This window comes from Anticarsia gemmatalis, chromosome 25 (genome assembly GCF_050436995.1).
Source record: "Anticarsia gemmatalis isolate Benzon Research Colony breed Stoneville strain chromosome 25, ilAntGemm2 primary, whole genome shotgun sequence".
Taxonomy (NCBI): domain Eukaryota; kingdom Metazoa; phylum Arthropoda; class Insecta; order Lepidoptera; family Erebidae; genus Anticarsia; species Anticarsia gemmatalis.
In genome coordinates this window covers 8,618,814-8,640,951 of record NC_134769.1, presented here as the reverse complement: position 1 = coordinate 8,640,951, position 22,138 = coordinate 8,618,814, and the positions used below count along the sequence as shown (strand labels likewise).

The following is a 22,138-nucleotide window of genomic DNA, read 5'->3' as shown; positions in this document are numbered from 1 at the left end:
TACAAATTGAAAATAAAACGACATCACTAAAAATAAAGTCTTTTATTAATTACAGTCTAAGCTGAGGTTCCGTTAAGAGATTTCAACGATTGAGCAGATTTCAGATCTTCAGGCGACCTATTCCCTTTAAATTCTTCTTCTATGTCCTGCAAGGTCCTGTCTTTGGTCTCTGGTAAGAATTTCCACGCAATAATCAAGCAATAAGTCAATACGGCCGCGTAGATGAAATAAGCTCCATAGAACTGCACAGTTCGGAATAAAAACAGCACAGTCTTAACTGTTAAGAAGAAATTTAAAGAGTAAAATAAGGCACTGATACCTCCAGCTAGACTTCTGTATTTCATAGGGAAGATTTCTCCAGAAATAACCATTGGTAATGGAAGAGAACCAGTCACTACAGAACAGGTATGGATATGTATGAGAATTGCTCCGAAAATTATACTATCGTACGCCAAAAGACCATGCATCTTCGCGTATGAATAGACTCCTGTACCAGCTAAAGCTAAAATGTTGACGATGACCGTGACGAACAACATTTTACGTCTTTTCACTCGTCTCATGATGAATATAGCTGCTGTGTTGGATATAATCCGCTGTATGTCTAATGTAATAACCATTAGTGTGTTGTATTTGGTATCTCCTAACACGTAATGGAACGTATCTAGAGTATATGCTGATAAAAGATTGATCCCACCCCAATGAGCTATCATATACATGTGAATAACAATAAAAATCGGCTTATAAAACTCCTTCTTTCTAATAGTTTGGTTAAAATATACGAAATCCCTTTTCAGTCTGTTTCCGAACGAAGTCTCGGCAATATTCGCTTCGGTTTTAGATTCACGCGCCAGTTGACTAGTTTCAATCATCCTTTTGAGTTCGTTTTCTTCTTCGAAGTCACCTCTAAGCCAGTGGAAGACTTTCTCGCACTCTTCGTACCTTCCCTGGTCTGCTAGCCAGCTCGGTGACTCGGGAGAAAAGAACACTATAATAAGGTCTATGAAGGAGATAACAGCGCATACAATTGCAGTTGTTTCCCATGATAGGTACAAGCCTAAAGTGTGGACTATAAGAGTCATTACAGACATTGAAAGACCCATGGTTGAAAGAAATGGTCCTCGATGCTTTGGACTAGTGTATTCTCCTATCAAAATGGGTCCTAAAGAAGTGCTCATTCCCATTGATAGACCTTGCAGTAGCCGAGCGATGAGGAGAGCCGGGACATTTTCAGATGCGATGATGGAAAGCCAGCCGATAACTACGATGACTACGCTGATTATGTTGGCTATCTTCCTCCCGTATTTACCCATGATGGATGGGACTATGAAGTTGCCTAGCACCAGCGCAAAACCGGGCACTGCGGCTGTGAACAATAAAAATACATTAATAGAATTACATGTAGCACCATAAGTTAAATGGAACAGCAATTCACACAATATACGTTGGTCTGCTATCTAGTTTACTCTTAGGTTACATTTTGCAGGAGGATAAATAGTTCACAGAGAAGGAAAATAAGGAAGGGCAGTAGCTTCTAATTAAGTGCCTTTAACTTTCATATCCGCATTGCATATTTAATTCAACACAATAATGCACCCTTACCCAAAAATATCAAGCAGACCAGGGCAAGTAAGTACAGTTCATGAGGCGTCAACAACTTCCTTTTCTTCCTAACAAGAATCATTTTAGTCATTGATAATAATGATGCATTGTATGAATATTTTAAGAAGAAAAGTAAAAATACTCTCCAACCTATGGCTTAGATGCCGACAATATGTTGCCGTTATCCCAAATGCGCCATACCACTGTAGCGACACTGCTGACGCTGCATTGTGTAGTCAGGCGCACGCCTGCGATAGTCCGACGCGGCAGTCGTCTCCGCGCACTCATTTAGTTAGGACATATATTTAGTTATTAATATGTAGTAGTTTATTGTAATAGTCTGGTACCAGTAAATATATATATCATGTATAATGAAGTACATTATTTAACGCCACCACCCCGACGTGATAACAAACCTCCACACCACATACTTTGAGCCTTCAGCCAATAAACAGTAGGTATGTTACTGTGTTTCAGAACGATACGGTCATAATTCAAAACGGGAATGTTGGTAAACGTATAGGTAAACGCCCAGAGTCGTGTTATGTTGGCAGGACTATCAATATTTCATGCGTCTTCTCATGCATCCGGCTGCATTCGGCAGACGCCCCGAGTAGGGAAAATACGTACTGCTCTTGTCTCCAAAAAACAGTATTTATTCAGTATCATTTTGAATTAAAAGTGTGTAGCTATGTTGTCTGAAATTCTTCTCTTTTAAAATCATTCGTTCATTCGTTCGTTCGTGTATTATTTGCGAAGGGTGAGTAAGATTTTTTTTACTTCCTTTTTATGTAACAGGGTAGTTCTCCCTTCCCGGAAGTGTACCTGTGTAGGTAGTTACCTTCTGAGCTTATTTGAACTTAATAGACTTGAGTTAAAATTAGGTAACATTTATTTACTAAATCTATCTTGGTGTCTTAAATAAAAAGTGTTGAATTTTAAATTATCTGTGAGTGAAATGAAAATACTTTGAAAAAGATTTCCTTTTTTATTTTTATATAAATAGTATATCCCCTATTTTCGACGATATTTAATTTAACGTGAAGTGATATAAGTAAAATTTAAACTAAGATGATACTTGTTGGAGAGGACGACTGGGATATGAGTCTGTGCTAATCGAAACCTGCCGAGTTTTCTAGATTATTTAACGTTTAGTGAAATGGTTAAATAACCCACTACTGGTTTTAACTACAGGTAACTGATTTGTGCGGGGTCGATAGGCAGTCGCTTCATGTAAAATACTGGTATTCAGCAGCCGGTGAGACTGGAAGCCGACTCCAACATAGTTGGAAGAAAGGCTAGGCCGATTGACTGGGTTTAATGAGTTAAATATTTGGAAATGATATCAGTGCTCAGATAGAGCTCCCAGTTCCAGTCAGTTCGAAGTCTGTCAGATGCATAAGTCCTTTGAAGACTTGTATTCAAACATTCATTGAATAATTATGTTAATATAGGTTGAGAATATTTGAAGAGAATATCTGATTCTTTTTGGATGCTGGAATATGATTTTCGGAAAAGGTGTTATTATGTGCATTTCTTCAATTTAATTTCTTTGTTTCAGGTAATTATAGCGTGAAATATAAGTAGGTGGTAAGTAATAGTTAGTTATTTATTTCATTTTTCAGAGTTCAGGAATATTGAAAAACATTAAAGCATATCATGGTACTTCACCATTCTTGCAGTTTTGAATATTTTAGAGGATAAGAATGGTTAAATTCTTACATTCAAAATTAAATCATTAGGTCAAATTCAGATACTCCTCGCAGTCAAAGATACAGTAAGTAAAGAAAGTAGAGCCAGTGTGAAGAGCTGGCAAGGAACTCTTTGCTGCTTTTTAATTGCCAGGTAGTTAAAAATTTTTTAGCTCAATTAATTTCTATAGAATCATGAAGAACATTACGTAAAAGTTCAAGAGTAATATTCTCTTTAACTGAGCTTTCCTTTCAGGTGGTTTAAAAAAACATTTGCACTGCACACGTCACCATGAAGGCGTGCCTCGTGTGTAAGAAAGGCGGCACCCAGTTTAAAACAAAAAAGTATAAAGCGTCCCAACGACTCCATCATTTCGATAGAAGAACACTGAGACAGTGCCGCAGGGCGATCGACCTGAGATATGACCATAATTTACGATATGGCGACATTATTCTCACTTTTATGAATCGAGACCAATATGGTTTCCATAATGCGTGTCTCGATGAGCTTAGAACATTCCAAAATGAGATCCCCGTGATTGAAATCGATGATTATGAGATGGCTGAAGAGCCAGACGAAGAGGTAGAGGCAGAACCAAACGGCGAAGTGCCGCTTCATGATGAAAATACAGTGGATATTTATCAAGAAAATAAAAAAGAGAATGATTCAGACAGTGATCAATCACAGTCTGATGAAGATATGTCAGACTCTGATGAGGACGAAGATTCAGAGTTTGAAACAAAAATTGATCAATCAGAGCTTTATTTTCAAATTTTAAGTGACAATGATGAGACAAAATCACAAGATGATGAAGAAGAAAAGGATCAAGCACAAGCTGAGCTGATGAAAAAGGAAAATATGTCTGCATCTGATCAGGAAAACAAACAATGTGATCAAAATACCATTAATACTGACCAGGAAAAGGTCGATTGCTCAAATAATGATCAAGAACAGCCTAATAATGGAAATATAACTGTCATTGATCTGAAAAAGGAAGACAATGGTGAACCAGCAGGTAACCAAACACAGCTTAATGACGAAGATATGACTGATATTGATCAGGAAAAAAGTAATGATCAAGCACAAGTTAATGACCAAAATATTACTGACACTGATCAGAAAAAAGAAAACAATGGCAAACCAGAAGATGAACAGGCAAAGTCTATCGATGAAAATATGGCTGATGTAAGTCAGGAGAAAAATAATGATCAAGTTAATGATCAAGATATTACTAACACTGATCAGAAAAAAGAGAACAATGGCAAACCAGAAGATAAACCGGCAAAGTCTATTGATGAAAATATGGCTGATGTAAGTCAGGAGAAAAATAATGATCAAGTTAATGATCAAGATATTACTGACACTGATCAGAAAAAAGACAACAGTAGTAAACCAGAAGGTAATCAGGCACAGCCTAGTGATAAAAATATCACTGATGTTAGTGAGGAGAAAAATAATGATCAAAATGTTACTGACACTGATCAAAATAAAGAAAATAATACTGAATCAAAAAGTGAACAATCACAGATTGATGATGAAATTATGACTGATGATTCTGAGAATAAAACTAATGATCAAGTTAACGATCAAAATATAACTGACAATGATCAGACAAAAGAAAACAATACTGAACCAGAAAGTGAACAAGCACAGCTTGATGATGAAAATATGAGTGAAGTTGATCAGGAAAAAAATAATGATCAAGTTAGTGATCAAAATATTACTGACACTGATCAGAAAAAAGAAAATAATAGTCAACCACAAGGTGAACAAGCACAGATTGATAATGAAAATATGACTGATGATTCTCAAGAGAAAAGTGATAGTCAAGTTAACGATCAAAATATTACTGACACTGAACAGACAAAAGAAAACAATGGTCAACCAGAAGTTGATCAAGCACAGCCTAAAGATGAAAATATGACTGATATTGATCAAGAGAAAAATAATGATCAAAATATTACTGACACTGATAAGAAAAAAGAAAACAATGGTAAACCAGAAGTTGATTCAGCACAGCTTGATGATGAAAATATGTCTGATATTGATGAGGAAAAAAATAATGATCAAGCACAGCGTAATAATGAAGATACACCTGAACTTGGTGAGAAAAACAAAGACGTTGGTGAACCGGAACATGATCAAGTGCAGCCTAATGATGAAAATATGACCGACGCTGATCAGAAAAATGAGAATAAACAAACACAGCTGAATGGTGAAAGACCACCTAAAACTGATGAAAAAAATGAAAAAAGAGCAAAAGACGTTCAGGAACAAGTTGATGATGAAAATATGAGTGATACCGATCAAGAATCTGCCCCTGAATCTGGTGATGAAAATGTTAACAGCGATACAGTCGATAACCAAGTACAGATTAGAACAACAGGTGGCGGAGAATCATTGGACGAGTTGGACGAACCACCCGACGAATTCGAGATATTGATCAAAAAATCTGTTGCCGCTCAGATGCTCGGCATTGAGTTACCTACACTTTCGCCGAAAGCGATAGACATTTTAACAACAGAATTCCCTACTGAGTTAGAAATTGCCACTGGGGAACCTTGCCAAAGCGAGTTAGACAAGATCAGGGAGCCTGTGCAATCAATTGAGGATGTGGTCGATCCTAATGATGTCCACGGTGTGGGTGAGACTCACGACCTGGGCGTCGTCATCAATTTGTCACCCTCGTACCTTCTCACTATACGAGAGGCAGTCGAAATGGTACGACAAATTAATGTAAGGCTGGATGCCATGCTGCAAGCCTATGAAGCCGCTCCAGCTGGTGTTTCACCTCCTCCCAGATTCTCAAGATTCCCCCGATACGTTGATGGAACACTTGAAATGTGGTGTGCCAATCGACTCACGTTGCAATGGCTGAATTACGCCGTATCAACAATACCATCCCCGCGGGATCAGACCTATATCCAAATGTCGAGGAAGACGGGACGTAATCGTAGAATTTACAAATGTTATTGTCACGTTCCCGATACAGGCCTTACGAAGAGTACAATGTATATGCGCTTGTGCCAGCAAAACCGAAACATTGAAGACTTGGAGCACTGGCTGACTGGGACATTCAAAATTAAAAGTGGCTTGCTGGTCCGAATACATGTACCTACAGATAAGGTCAATATCTTGATGGAGAATGACTATCGGTTATATTATGGACTTGGCTGCACTTATGTCAGATTCTCAGGTCCTGGCGGTCTGCAGGCGACTCCACCGCCACTTCCGCCTCCGGTGGTACGTGAATTAAGAAATTAAACAACAAAACATTCGTCTAAAGCATTACTCAAACTAATGCTTTAGATCAAACAGACATTTTACTTCCCTACAGGATATAAGAGCTTGTTTATAAAATCTATACATATTTTCGGACATCTTTATTCGGATTTCTAAATTATTAATCTTGTCCAGATTCTTCATGTCCAATGTAACCAGCTATATTTTAGAGATGTGGTGAGGACAAATCATCAGTGGCAGCTCAGATAGGCTGCTATCCGGACTGTGAGATCAGCGCTAGTTGTCACACGTCAAAGGTGCCGCGACATTTTCCAAAAGGTCAGTAACCTTTCTGCTATTATTTTATCAAATTGCGAAGGGTTTTTATTTGTAATTTTTCTCAGTGTTAAAATATTTTTGAATACTTAATTTTAGTAAAGTTAATTGTCATTGTCCGAAAATAACTTTAACTTGACAGAGTGAACTGATTTTCTAATATCTCTCTAGGTCTATAGATTTTTCGTCAACAACAATAGTGGTTACAATTAATATCAATTACTCATTCATCCAGGTCAGATGTTAGACTTACAGCTATTCTTCTTCTTACTAAAACCTAGCCCATGTTTGCTTCAGGACTAAATCTATCCCTATGTTCTATTGAATCAATACTAGCTAAACAGACAGACTATCGTGTTTGAAATAATTATGGATAGTTTCTAAGGGATGTTTATGTTATACAGGGCGCATAACATATTCTCTACGCACCCACGAGCATCACAATACAGCAGTGGCCCAGCTAAAGGAAAGTAATCCTTATTTCTTCGCCGTTCAACACATATTCCTATGAAATGGTACGTGGAATTAAGACATTTAAAATATAGCTGGTAGTTGGACTAGGGATCTGATTAATGCGTAAGGCTTACTTCCTAAATTTAAGATTTAATTTGCACAGTATTTAAATTGTTTTATGAAATGACAGGTCTAACTAAATGTAACTCTGTATCCAATCTCCTAATATGATTTTCCTTAAATAATTTTCTTTCTTTCGAACTCTTATTATGCTGAAGACAATTGCAAATAGGATCAAAATAAAATATCAATGATACCGTAGATGATTTTTTGAAAAACTTTCAGATTTCGTTTAATGATTATTGAAATTAGAAATTTTTGAAATATTCTAAGTGTCTATTTATCAAACAATTTGATGTCCAAATAAAATTAATGTTTTAATGTGTACTGTAGCATTAGAATATAGTATTAGAATTTTAAAGTAGATTAGCGTGTCAAAGCAAATCAAAAACATTTTCATCATAAAATTAAAGTCAAATCAAAATTTGATCAACATTTTCTGAAACATGTTTATTAGAATATTAAAATTAGGGTTATATTCCATTGTTAAGTACATTTTAAGCATAATCTATTAAGATGAGGATGAAAAGATCAGATTGGTAATTGTCAAGAAAGGCGCGGTCGAGGTCGGCTACGACACAATGAGTGAATGATGCAAGAGTATGATGAATGAAATGAAATAAGGATGGGATAGTAATATAAGCAGAATTGGCGCTGTTTGATAGTTGACTTTTGAGAAAAAGGTTTGATTTTATGTACCTATAAGTAGTTGTATTTACTGAAACAAGTTATTTCTGTCTATTAGAAAAATATAAAAAAATGTTCTGCTAGTTTTTATGTAAAATGATTTCACGATTGTTTTAACAGTTTAAAATAAATTTATAATGTTATGTCAGATGGAATTATTTTTCATATTGTTTATCGTTTTTATGGTTACAATATTTTAAGGTATTAAAAAGTATTATTTTTAAGAGATTTAGTTTATCTATTGTTACGATTTCTAGTCATATAGTTATTATACGTCTCTATGTGTTATGCGAATAAGCAGTAAGTATTTCATATAAGCGAATTGCGAAATTTATTATTATATTATATTTTTATTAATAATTATTGTTATATGATTCCCCAACTCGCATTTAAGTCAAACTCAAAGTCTAACCCTCCCTTTGGTAACTTGCCCAGCAGTGGGGAAGTGGGGTAATAAGTTTAGAATTCAAATTATTGTTAAATTATAGGTTCTGGAATGAAAATAATACGGATATTCGCGCATAGCGGTAAGCGTCAAAATCAAATCAAAATTCAGTTGACATTTATTGAATATCATTTATTTATATTATACATATGTACATATTATTAGTGTGGTGGACTCAAGGCCTAACCCCTCCCCCTCGTTTGGGAGGAGACCCTTGCCCTGCAGTGGGACAGATATGGGTTATTAAAAAAAAAAACATATTATTACTATCACCTAGATTGTTTTTAAACTTGGCATATACAACATGCAAGCTTATGCCAGTTGCTACCGCCTCTGTAAACTTTAAATCGGTTCAGCCATTTCACATGAAACAAGCATTTCACAATAAACTAACATTTTTATCAATCACAAAAGAAACTCAGTGCCAAATAGATTTACTACACTTCTTGATATAGACCGGCTTTTTTTTCAAAATGTCTGCTGTGCGCTTATCCTCTCGCGCGAATATCCGCTTTTCAGGCCAATAAATAATTATTTTAAGGCAAACCATTGTGCTATTTTTCATACCTAAGTTTGTTTGTTAAAGTTCATGAGCACAAATATGGAATTACATTAATAATTAAAGTAACGTGTGTGAAAGACGACGAAATAACTGTTGGTATAAAATATTTTGTGATTTGATACATATTTTTGCTCGTGACTGTATTAATAAAGTGCGATAATAGTAAATGTGCCAAAATTTAAAATTGTATTTAATTAAAAATATTAGTGTTAATTTAATTAGACAATTATTCATGAATGTTTAAAATTAAGAAATCAATGTTTTAATTCTAAAATTTATGCAAGAATAAATAAATGTTTGAATGGTCTAAAAATCTTTTCTTTAGTGCCAAATTCTAAATTTTCTTTCCACGTCTTCGCCCCTTTTCTTATGCATACTATTTTGTTTCATATTACATGTTGAATAACACCATTCTCTTTATTACACATCTCGCAAAATTCAATACTCCCTTAGCCAGTTGCGCTCACCAGTCGGTAAACGATTTGTGGGTAAAGCACCCTTGTCGCAATTATGCTATAGACGGGTTGGCTGGTTTTACTTTTTTCCCATATTTGATCACAATTCAATACATATATGTATAAGCTATACGCCTATATAATCTGTCGTGGTTCCCTCATGACCTACATACTGGCTGTTACACACACGGTACTACTGAATTTGGTATCAAGCACAGTTATCCATAAACATTAAACTTTAGTACGAATTATAAATTCGCTCAATATCAGTAATATTTACCTTCAAGTAAATGGTCGAATTAAATGAAATTATCCCTTAATTTCTTACTTTTCACATCAAACTGCAAGAAATTTGACGCGATGATCTCTTTGGTCGTAATCCGTAAAACACTTATATACTACTAGCCTAGTAGGTAACTACTTTTTAGGGTTCCTTACTATAAAGGTATCACGGGACCCTATTACTAAGCCCCCGCTGTCTGTCTGTCTGTCTCCAGGCTGCATCTCATAAACCGTGATAGCTAGGGAGCTTCAATTCATTCATTCAATTCACAAATGATGTATTTCCGTTGCCGCTACAACAACAAATACTAAAAATAAAAAAATTGGCATTGGTCTTTGTCAATCCTACCAACTAGGTTTTCAGTTTTGCTGTGCTTTAATCTGAAGATAATTGAGGCAATAATGATGATGCCCAACGAATCACTCAATCATTAATTTATATTGGGCATCTACTAGAATATGTAAAATGTTACATACGTTTATTATCCCTTCTTAATCGACCAAAAAAGGTTGGAGGTTATCAATTCGTCTTTAATTTCCTTTATGTTTGATTCCTCATGACATTTTATTGGATGGACTGATTTAAATGTTTTTTTTTCACTTGTAAAATATAGCTTTCCACATAGGTACATCCAGTTTAAACGAGCACCTTTTTAAATATCCTTAAAAATGCTTAACTTTGTATCCATCGACGACTACATCGAGTTTGTTTTGTCATGTAAAGTGTTATTTTGCTTTGAAATCAGCTTTTTGTATAAAAATATATTTACCTAACCGAAACATTACGTGGACACAATTCGCAGAAAAGTTACGTAACGTCAAACCTTTTCAGTTTATTTAAAGATATGACGTAATCACCACCCACTTGTAGACTTCAGTGCTTAATTGCTAAGTCATACATACAGACATACATAATATCACGCCTCTTATAGTCGAGGGTTTAGGCAGAGGTGTTAGAAATAGACCCACGTTTCGCTATTAATCAAGTCCCATGTAATAGGGGGTGAGCTTATTGCCATTTAACTAGCACTTTAGCAAACTCCGGACTACTATTGAGAAATATTCTATATAAAATAAATTGATAGAGACTAATAGGACTTTGCCTGACCCGGAAATGAGTCCAGGTCCTCATCATTAGCAGTCGGAAAGGGGGTAGAGCTTTTCGCAAAGAGCTAAATGCATTTTCTTTCCCCATTAACGCGTAGAGACTACTGAATTGTAAAAGCAGAGATCTTAATACAATGGTTTTAGAAGAGATCATTTTAGCTTAGACGCTTCATAAAAGCTTAGTTGTAATCACTACATCTAACAAAACTTCAATAAAGACAAAAAACCATCTGAATTCTACTATATTATCTCCCTTAAAGAGACAAATTACACAAAGAATAAAGAATCTATTCTACATTCAGAATAAAAAGAAATCTCGTGTCAAAATTTACAAACATACAAACAAACAAACAAACAAAGTGCATAGCGTACAAAACACGAGACAAACCAATTGCGTAACATACAATTGGTCCCATATAAAACTCTAGCTTTAAAACCTACGCGCAATCCAGACATACTATATCAGACAGTCCAGATAAATCTAACTAGAATCTAGAAAGATAAAATCAATAACAGCCCCGCCCGTTGCACATCCTTATTGAGGTCAGAGGTCACTGCATGTGGGACAAGGATGGACAATCAATCAATACAAAATAATGTTCTGTCCTGGGCGCTGGGGTGCAAGTACTTCATTGGTGCACTCTCGACATGACACAGTACTTAGTACCACACCTGTGTATCAACATATCCGACCAATCAGAAACAAGCGAAACGTATTCCCACACACACTGGTTTATATTTCACACACACTAACACAAGATGGCGTTGTAGTGACGCGAGTTTTAGCGGGAAACTAATTTGACAGATGTATTTTTTAATAGTCACTCAATCTTAGTGTGGTAACACTGTTTTATTGATTTGTTTTTGTGATAAGGAAACGTTGTATAAACAAAATTATAACGTGAAATGTTAAGTGATGCTTGGAATTATTAATAGACATTCGTGTAGGTTTCTATGATTGTGTACGGCACCTGTAGAGTCGGTTGTTTGCGCGTTCGTCGTTGAATAAAAACAGGTACCATATGTTTGGAATATTATAAGCTTGGATTGTCCCACTGCTGGGCTAAGGCCTCTCCCATAGCTCGGCTTGGAATAACAGATTATATTTCGCTTAGATTCATCTTTGTTATAAGATGTAGAGTAGTAGTTTGTAGAGATCGTAGTGACTGGTGTTCTTTAGTCTCTACCTACCCCGTCTGGAAAAAGGCGTGAGTTTACGCGTGTACGTATTCATTTATATGTATATTTTAGTGGTAGAGAAACTAAGCTATGCAGTTCCTTGAAATTATGATTAACATAGGACTAACAATATTTTTGAACAAGTCACCCACGGTCATTTTATTACGAACTAAGTAGAGATTGTTGTATAGAAGTACTTTATGAAGATCGTCCGGGAAAATTTTTGTTTACAAAAAGGTTTTCTGTCAGAGTTCAAGGCTTTCTCTTGCTTTTGTAAGGTGATTAACAGTTTTGGCAATTAGTATGTTGACCGAATATAATTTAATTGTAATATTTAATTATATTAAAGTTAGTGCCTGTTTAAATTAAATTGGTATTTGAATATAGCTGTTTATGTCCTATTATTGTGAAAAAATATGTTAACATCTTGTTTTACCTACTCGGTAAAACTCGAGATAAAGGGAGTTTTTGATTGATATATTTTTTTCATGATTTGCTGATTTTATTCGTCAGTTGTTGTATTCGTAAGTCAGGAAAAAATCACGATTTAATTAGAAATCTGTTGTTTTTTATCTAAAAATACATGGAAGTTTGTAAAAATAATACATGCTTTGTTTTCGTACGTACAATATCATGTATGGAAAAATCTTTGTGCTCCTGTTTGTATGCGTGTTGAAAGAATAATGTATGAATTTCAAATATAGGGGAAGTCCCGGTTTTTTCACGATTACCATGACTGTATCAAAGACGGCTGTTAAATCAATGCGCAATCGTAAGGAAACAGACAGACCCTTATACATAAAAATATTAGTGTTTATTACGGGTGATCATACATACATACATACATAAAATCATGCCTTCTTCCCCTAGCGGTAGGCGGAGACCAGAGAACACCACTTATTTCGATCCTTACAACCTTCCGTTCCTTCATTCGCATTCATACATCTTATCACACAGGACAACGGGTAATCTCTCGTAATTTAAATGACCCAATACTTATCAAGATGGTAAATTAATTAAAAGTATCGATTATATAATTTGACCTTAATAAGTTATTGATTTGGTTTATTAGCTTCAATCATAATTCTATCGTCACTTCTGAGATTCGAATGAGGAAATCTCGTTTACAGGAAAAAATATATTCCCCAATTCTCGGTATTTGTTATTTTAATGAAATGATACGTAATCTATTGATAATGTTATTTTACTAAGAATATGTGGGAAATATATTTGACAAATAATATTATTTACGAATTATTAAATGACTACAAGCGGAAATGGCATGGTCCGAATACCATTTGGGAAAAATTAAAAATAAGCTAAGTACAAGCTTTGAAATAGCTATGTTTACTCCGGGTTTCTTAACTATCTCAGCGAGAAAAATCATGAAAATCAGTTGAGCAGATTCTTTTTTTAGCTCAGGACACTTTACAGCTTTAGGTATATGAAATATAGACTCAAAACGTGTATTTATGTGCCTGAAAATATCTACCTTATATGTTACGTTCTACTTTATATGTTACGTTTTTATGATTATAAATGTCTCCCGAATACAGTCTTTTTTAGTCAGGTACTTTAAAAAATAACGAGTTTCGTTATCATCTCACTTTTAACAGATACATTTAAGATTTGTTTTATATCTAAAGAAGGTTTTTTTATCCTTTTTCAGGCGTATAACCTTCAAAGTGCTACGAAGATGGACCTCCTAGCTCTCAACAAAGTCGAGTTGGCTGAATACTTGGCTCAAACCCAGAACAATCAACTATCAGATAACGTAAGTTATAAACATGTTACTTTATATATTTGACTCCCTAGTGTAGGGAGACTGCCTCTGTGGCGCGGTCGGTAGTGTATTCGACTCCTGATCATGATGTCGCGGGTTCGATTCCTGGGTCTGGCAAAGTATAACTATTAATCAATGAGTGTCCCAGTTGTTCAAACCAATGAAAATGATATGGCTTAACGACTAATATCATAAGAGACAATAATAAGTACTTTCTTTAACGTTAAATTAAAAGTAGACCTCTCCTACTGGAGTACTGGACCTCTCCAGTAGATCGGGATATGACTTGCTGCCAAATATAATATAGATATTGCTAATCTACTGGCCAATAGTCTCTAAAAACTCTTTAAAATTTCTTATATTTTCATGAAATGTAATGTGCAGTAAAGTCCCTAAACTGCATTTCGGCAATCTGGCGCATTTGAGACTTACGACCCATATCTTGTGACCCATCCTGCTGGCAAATTAATTTTAAAATTGCATTTATCTCATTACAGGTCGCCCTGCTATTTCTGAAGACAATACACCAAGAAAACAAAAAAGAGGCGAAGAAAAAAACAACAACAATCGTGACAACAAATATAAACAAACGAAAAGATCCTTGCGGTACAATCTTTAGAAACGTTTACGACCCACGCCGCCCTATCAAGAAGAACAGACTATGTATCTTCTGCCATCAGGTCTACCTTATAACTGGTGACAGAATCGAATACTGCACTCATATGTCACAAACAAATGTACTAATCCTTCAAAACCTATCTTCACGTCTGAAAGACACACACATAGCAAATAACTTGAAGCTAAACGAAGTATACTCACACAGAAAGTGCTTCGATTGTTACAAACAAAAAACAAAACCTCCTAGCGGCACAAAGGACAAAGTGAACGATATTATCAATGGTCTATGGAAACTTTCTTACATGGTGATAACAAGTTTTCTGATGAACGAAATTGTGAAGAAAAATCAATGTATTACATTACAAGAGCTGTATTTTCAGTACAAAACTGTTTTACTGACGCTAAACGAATACGAACCACAGAATATAGATCGTATTGCTGGATTTAATCTGTATGAGAGGATTACGGAAGACTTTGATGATTGTATTGTTGTTCAGGAGTTTGATGGTCATGATTATATTGTATTTGCGCGTGGGTTAGAGAGCCCGTGCGAAAGGATTGTGACTACTAATATATCGTGGACTTATTTGCAAATAAAACAGGCTATTAATGGAAAGAAATGAATTACAGTTTTGCGTAGTTTCTAAATATGAAGTAATGTAATACATTTCATAACAAAATGTTCTAAATTTCCAAGTGTTGGGGTTAAGTAACTGTCTATTTTAATATATACTTACCTCTGTGCAAACTAGGGTTGTTTTATGTATGTATGTATGTATGTATGTATGTATGTATGTATGTATGTATGTATGTATGTATGTATGTATGTATGTATGTATGTATGTATGTATGTATGTATGTATGTATGTATGTAGGTATAAAAAAATGTGTCCATGTTTATGTCTATATAGAATCAGACACTAGTCATTTTTAAATTTAGCTCGAATTGTAAGGCAATCTCTCTAGAATAATCCGAATTTATTCTTATTTGTTAACAAATATTTGCCTAATTTTATCAAAATCCATTCACTGGTGCTTGCTAATTATTGTAAAACTGTAGGACTTGGGTCTCTTTCAAAGCGAGTTGATTTAGACCTTAAGTCCACCGTGCTTGTCAAATATAAATAAAGGAGATCATCCATTTTGGGTCGCTAAGGGGGGATGCGCTGACCTTGCGCTAGTCGCCAGTGACCAGTCCAGTGGCGACGCATTGGGGCGCCGGGGGAATCCAACTCGCACCTAAGGGGCCACACCCTCGGTTGTGTGCAACTAACAAACCATCGTCTAGGTAAGAGGTCATCTAGAGTGTTGCCGTTGGGTTGTTATGTCCGACTCATCGGCATGTGGAACAATATTTTGTGCTTCGGGCAAGATTTGTGATGAGGGACCCTGTTATGAGGACACATGTTGCGGTTTAGAGGGTATGCCCGCCCTTCTATCGGAATTTGCGCATAGCCCCGTACTCCACCCTGGGTGCTTGTGTATGCATAATGCGCATACGCACCACTCCTATCGTCGTGAGCCGGGGCGATCACATAACGATTTCGATAAGTGTGTTACAGTAGGGAATTACATACAAATAATACTGATGAGCTCGAGTTGATACGGTGACGACCTGTTTCTGAGTTGATACGTGTGCTTACGACCTTAAATCAACTTCAGAGTAGTCGCTTCACAATCAAAATTGCTTTAGATAGTTAATTCTAGCAAAATCAATCATTATTTATGTTTCACAGCACTTTCAGAAATGAATAAATGTTTGAATATTATGAATCTTCAAACCTGTATAACTCGGTTCAAAGCGATCCTACTGGTTTCATGCCATACTAACTATTGCTTCAAATGGCTAGTTCTATCGATATATGCCACTTTTTTTTGTTGGCCGGCACTTTTAAAAGGGCCCAAAAATGTATGGAGCCTGGATGATCTCCTTTAACCCATTACTGCTGGGCAAGGGTCTCCTCCCGTAATGAGGGAGGGTTTAGGCCTTGAGTCCACCACGCTGGCCAAGTGCGGGTTGGGGACTTTGCATGCCCTCCATAAATATACATTTTTTATTTTTATATTCATATTAATAACAATATGTTATTTTCGATGTTTTTAACACTAATTTTTGTTACAACGATCATGTCAATAATAGTAAAGATTCTTACTACCAAAAATAGTTCCTGCTAAATACGCTAGGGGCGCTAATCAATTTCTTTATACGCATCGATAGATCTTAGTAGACACAAAGTACAACCAGATCTGAAAAAAACTATTTATGGATTGCAAAATGATTGCTCCGTGTGGGAATCGAACCCACGAACTCTCACCGCAATAGTAGAGACGTGGCGACCTTAACCACTGCGGCACGGAGGTCGTCAATTATTTTGAAGTCATTTAGAGTATAGGTATTATTATGATATATTGTATAACTGTGTATGAGAATCGATACTTCAATCAAGACTACCATATACGCACAATTACATTTTTTCAGTATGTAGCCAGTCTCCAAAAGTCGCCGAACATATTCTATCTTTCAAAGCCTTATATCCTAAAATTTGGTTATAATTTCTTCGAAAAATCATTTGAAATGGATTTAAATGTTAAATTCCAACAAATTCCACTTCATTTTACCGAGGAGTATTATTACCCAGGTAACTGGGTTGTGGAAGTCTGATAGGCAGTCGCTCTATGTAAAATATTGGTATTCAGCTGCATCCGGTGAGACTGGAAGCCGACTTCAAGAAAGGTAAGGTTGATTGAAATTCTATCTGATTTTGTTCAGGTTATAAATAACAGTAGTTTGGAAAATATAAATGTGTAAGGCGACTTTTGTAGCTGACTGTCCATAATTTAAGTTTTGTATAAAAAGATGTATAGATGTGAATGAAGCTAGGGAAGTTTGTATAGATCGTAACAAATTACGTTCTTTATTTCGGCCTACCTCTATGGAATAAAGGCGGAGATTGATATATGTAATATATTTTGTAATTATTAAATGATTGTGTATAATAATTGACTTTTTTAATCTCTGAGTTCAACCGAAATCGTACTTTTTGTTAACTCATTTTGGTCCTTGGGCAAGGAGAAGAGAGGGGTTATTTTTCCTATTATTAGTATAAATAATAGGAAATATGATAAAATACATAAATTTAACCCATTAATGTCCCACTGATGGGCAAGGCTCTCCTGTAATGAGGGTGGGGTTAGGACTTGAGTCTTGACTTGAGTTTTATAATTATAATAATTAGTATATTTATTTACAAATATTTTCTTGCCAATTCGTACGAAATCCATCATTTGCAATGTCAGTCTATCCAAGCAATAAACTCACAAATTTTCATGCGCTGTGCACCAATAAAGTGACAGTGATTGATAGGGAACATACTTTAACATAGTAATGCATAATTCATGAACGTTTTGTGTAAATTCACTGGTATATGATACATCTTATTGCAAAATACGCTATAATCGGGCTCAAGCAGTTCCAGATTAAAAATATCTTTCATTTCGTAGACTTCTCTTTGTATTTTATTAATACAAAAAACGAGATTCTCCGTATTATTTTGATTATGATGGTACGGGACCTTTCGTGCGCGAGTCCGGCTTGCACATGGCCGGGATTTTTTTCATTCAATTGTCTTTCCCTTTCCTTACCTATCCAAGATCCAGAAGTCTCATCAATAGGTATGGTGGAGTCTCGTCTCCTCAGCTGCGGCAGAAGAACAGCGGTGAACGACATCACCAGCCCGAACTGGCCAACGTTCATGGCCACACCTGCTGTCACCAGGCACTGGAAGTTAAACATTAACTTAATTAAGTATAAAGGACTCCTGTAGCTTATTGATTCAGAACATAGGTCTGCTTGTAGTCTTGGCGGTAGTGTTTATGACTGCTGATCACGTCTCGGGTTCGATTCCCGTGTCCGATGTTATTAATCTTACCAAAAGGTGCACTACTTTAAAAATTCTCTTAAGAAATTCTCAATAGCTCTATGTCCGACCCGAGAATCGAACCCTCAAACCACGGAGACATATTTTTATATTTTGAGGAAAACATGCTGTTATTTTATCACTTGCGCATAACAATTATTTACTTTAACAATTTGCAGGGTCGTACAAGTATTATAATAGAACACTAAAGATATGTAATCTTTATGTGCCAAAATCTCTGCAGATGCAATTAATTTATTTTGTTTGCATAAGGAAATAGCAGCTCTTTTTAACACTGAATATCTTATCTTATTATGTAAATATAAGTAGTATGTAAATAGTCCCAAATCCGCATTTGGCCAGCGTGGTGGACTCAAGGTCTAACCTCTCCCTCATTCTAGGACTCCCTTGCCCAGCAGTGGGACATTAATGGGCTAAATGTATTTATATATTAGTATGTAATTATATAGCCAAGCAGTATAGCATTTAATTCCCACGCTAGTGGTCGAGGGTTCGTACATACGGCGTTATGCTATAGTCCAACAACTTACCCTCGGTTTCTAAGGTACATTTAGCGGTAGTTTATCTATTCAATGGTGTTTAAACTCATTTAAAAACAAACTATTGAATAGATAAACTACCGCTTAATGAACACAGAAACCGGGCATTAGTAGAGAACCTTACATATCTATGTACTCGTAAGTTTCGCGACTAGAGAAGACATACAAAATTAAAAAAAATTGAACATCGGTGACCCACAGTTTTATGCAGAAACGGTGGCAGAATAATTATTTCTAATACACACATAACTTTGAAAAGTCATGGTGTGTTGCCTCGTTTTCGAAGTTTCGATCATTTGAGCGGGAGGTGCCAACTTATACCACTCGGCTATAACTACTCCTAATTATTTATTTATTTCTAGATTATTATCAGCGAATTTTCGATCGTTATCAAAATCTATTGACATTTGAAAATAATCTTTATATCAATCAGTCTATCACAATAAGTAGGTATAATGGATACCACGGAATTAAATAAACCACTTTGAATATAAACTACTATAAACAAGGACATAAAAAATCCAAAAATAACTTATGTATAATTTGATTTAGAAATCATTTTAAATAGTGTTTATGAAAAGGCGACCTCTTGCGGGAAAACATGGCACTAATATTGTTCTTCTAGCCAATATTGAGCAACGAAAGACAGTTTCAATTGAATAAGTGCACTGTGCATTATATATAGTGTCCAATTGCGTATATAACACATATGTAGGTACCTAAATTCTTTATACCATCACTTTCATAGCCTGAAGGTTTCAGTCTGTACTTACGTGTTTTAAGTTTCCCTGCTTCATAAATATTAGGTTGGGGAAAAAGTCTTTTCGCATTATAGTATGTATGAACTTGTAATAAAATCTCTTTGGCTTCAAGAATCACAAATGAGTACGGTTCATTAGGTTTTTTTCAGTGAGCTCGAGAGGTACCCAAATATCGAGCTTTATGTGTAGAGAAAAGATTGTATTACAAGTTCATACCTATATACTATAATGCGAAAAGACTTTTTCCCTGACCTAATATTATATCATCGTATAACAATTCACAACCCTTATTTATCGTGGTAAGTTCAAGGTTTTACCCGCCTGTTATTCCAGAAGGTGACTCTTTCCCAAAAATGGGAAAATCAAGTGTTAAAATTAATTGATTTGTCGTACGGTTAGAGGCCAACTTAGATTCAAAGTTGTTCAGGCCGCCTGAAGGCCTTTCACATGGCTTAACGACTGTTATTTTACTTGACAGTAACCGTAACCGACTCTTAACTTGCCCTCCGAATCACGAAGACACTCTACTCAAATGCTACGATGCTGCCACCCATCTATATAATGTCCGCGCTAAGGTTGCTTAACCCACTAATCGTTTATTAGCCAGTTAACGCAATACTCAGTAAATATGCTATTTATAATACATACTACTGATTTTCCTTATTTTAAAACATAATGTAATTATTATTCTAAGTGTGTTAATCAGTAATCATGTGGTCACTTCCTATAAGCATTATATTAATTTAAAGTTGCAGCTAAATCGGTCTAGTTGTTTTCGAGATGACACATGCATAAACTAACCAACACTCTATAATTGAACCATGACTGATAGACAATAAACATTTCAATTCGGCAGATTTCTTCAGTTAGTTATTTAAATTCGAATTATTATTTAATGGCGAGACGTGGTTGTATTTCAAACACCTCTCTCTGTCTTTACCTTCTTGCACAATATGCGTGTTGTTATGTACGTATTTACTACTTTTGCCTGCTGCTTTGTCTGTGCATAAAGATTTCCCTAAGATAAAAAGTCCTATGTGTGAACGTTTTGAATTTTATTATGTGTGCAAAATTTTCATTGAAGTCTATTTTGCAGACCTTTTGGTGTGAAAAAGTAATAAACATTCATAGATTCTTACGAGCATTTGCATTTATAATATTAGTAGTAGGCAGTATTTTTTCGGAGTTTATCGCATTCGATACATACTGGTAAATAACACAATTTGGTAAATAAGTAGTAAATAACGATTAGAATTTAATCGTTTTAACAGTTTTATTACAATTAATTAGGCCTAGAAAACAAATTCAGATAGGTTTTAAACACAGTACCTAGGTACACTCACCTATACACATAGACTATTTTTTTAAAACGGGTTAGCACAGTGATATCGGTATAAAAATATATTTCCATTTCTTTAACAAAACTTATTTACATATACCTACCTACTAGACTACTCATATTGAAAACTAATTTAATTTAATTACTAACCCTGATAAGGTTTTTTTTGCAAAAAGTAAGCTTTTATTTGAACCCAGGCCTTCAATATTTCCAAGTGAACATCTAACTCGACCTTTCATAAGAATCAATGATTTACCCGTCAAAACATAAAATACAAATTTTCCTATGATGCAGTAGGATAATTTAAACAGTTACTAATTCACACAAAACTTAACAACTTCAAAAAAAACTTAAATAAGCTTTAAAAAACTCACTTGTTTCGTTACAGGAGTTATCCAGGCTTCCATTTTGCGTTAATCCATTGTTAACTCACTTAAAAACATACTATAAAACTATATTATTATAGTAAATAAGACGGTATTTAATTCATTATAGTACAAACACGTTGTTTCAATGCCGAAGTTGATACAACACTGAGAAAACGTCCGGTATTTTTGGTCGGATTTCGGTCGTTCAAGGCCAGTTTGCCGACTACACATGGACGATTGATAGTGGTGCATAATTATTATGATGTCATTGTTTTATTTTGTTCTACTAGTTAATATACAAACTGGCTTTATTTACTTGACTATCTTTACTAATAATATAATGTATGTTATAGACTAACGTCATGAACAATCTTCGCCCGGTAATAATAACAAACAGTTATTTTACAAAAAAACTATAAGATATAGGTACATACAACTTTGACACATACCTAAACATTCCTCTTGAATCACTGAAGTTGTGTAGTTTTAAAGATCTAAGCATGCATACATACAGACATACGGACAGACACGGGAAGCTTTGCTTTATACTATTTACCCCCGGTTTCTGAGTACATTTAGCAAAAAATCGTTATTGAATAGATTAACTACCATCTATTCAATAATGATTTTTTTGTAAGTATGAGTTTTGAGTA

General features: G+C 35.2%; 2 protein-coding genes and 1 long non-coding RNA gene across 6 annotated transcripts; 2 read left to right on the top strand and 1 right to left on the bottom strand.

The window, feature by feature from the left end:
• Positions 1-27: 27 nt before the first annotated feature.
• Positions 28-21,673, bottom strand: LOC142984028 (facilitated trehalose transporter Tret1-like). The gene is made up of 3 exons (XM_076131333.1): positions 21,492-21,673; positions 18,183-18,318; positions 28-1,363 (listed from the first exon to the last, which is right to left on the bottom strand). Exons 1-3 carry the CDS (start codon positions 21,522-21,524, stop codon positions 57-59), a joined length of 1,476 nt encoding a protein of 491 aa, XP_075987448.1. The 5' UTR covers positions 21,525-21,673; the 3' UTR covers positions 28-56.
• LOC142984025 (uncharacterized) lies at positions 2,054-9,422 on the top strand. Of its 4 annotated transcripts, none has more exons than XM_076131326.1 (5): positions 2,054-2,359; positions 3,161-3,189; positions 3,342-3,444; positions 3,547-6,852; positions 7,254-9,422. In XM_076131326.1, exon 4 carries the CDS (start codon positions 3,583-3,585, stop codon positions 6,553-6,555), a length of 2,973 nt encoding a protein of 990 aa, XP_075987441.1. In that variant the 5' UTR covers positions 2,054-2,359; positions 3,161-3,189; positions 3,342-3,444; positions 3,547-3,582; the 3' UTR covers positions 6,556-6,852; positions 7,254-9,422. The 4 variants fall into 4 exon arrangements, with proteins under 4 accessions (XP_075987441.1, XP_075987440.1, XP_075987442.1 ...); XM_076131325.1 differs by having other exon boundaries at positions 3,282-3,444; XM_076131327.1 differs by lacking the exon at positions 3,161-3,189 and having other exon boundaries at positions 3,225-3,444.
• LOC142984029 (uncharacterized) lies at positions 11,835-17,459 on the top strand. Its single transcript, XR_012960126.1, has 3 exons — positions 11,835-11,975; positions 13,809-13,913; positions 14,420-17,459. It is a non-coding gene; the product is annotated as an uncharacterized LOC142984029 (long non-coding RNA).
• Positions 21,674-22,138: the final 465 nt, after the last annotated feature.

Bases quoted from the DNA above. Each gene is read 5' to 3' on its own strand.
- LOC142984028 (XM_076131333.1), bottom strand. From the start codon at position 21,524: ATGGAAGCCTGGATAACTCCTGTAACGAAACAA. The intron at 18,319-21,491 runs GTGAGTTTTTTA...TTTAACTTCCAG, and splicing joins TAACTCCTGTAACGAAACAA to TGCCTGGTGACAGCAGGTGT. The intron at 1,364-18,182 runs GTAAGGAAAGGG...TATTGTTCACAG, and splicing joins GACTTCTGGATCTTGGATAG to CCGCAGTGCCCGGTTTTGCG.
- LOC142984025 (XM_076131327.1), top strand. From the start codon at position 3,583: ATGAAGGCGTGCCTCGTGTGTAAGAAAGGCGGCACCCAGTTTAAAACA.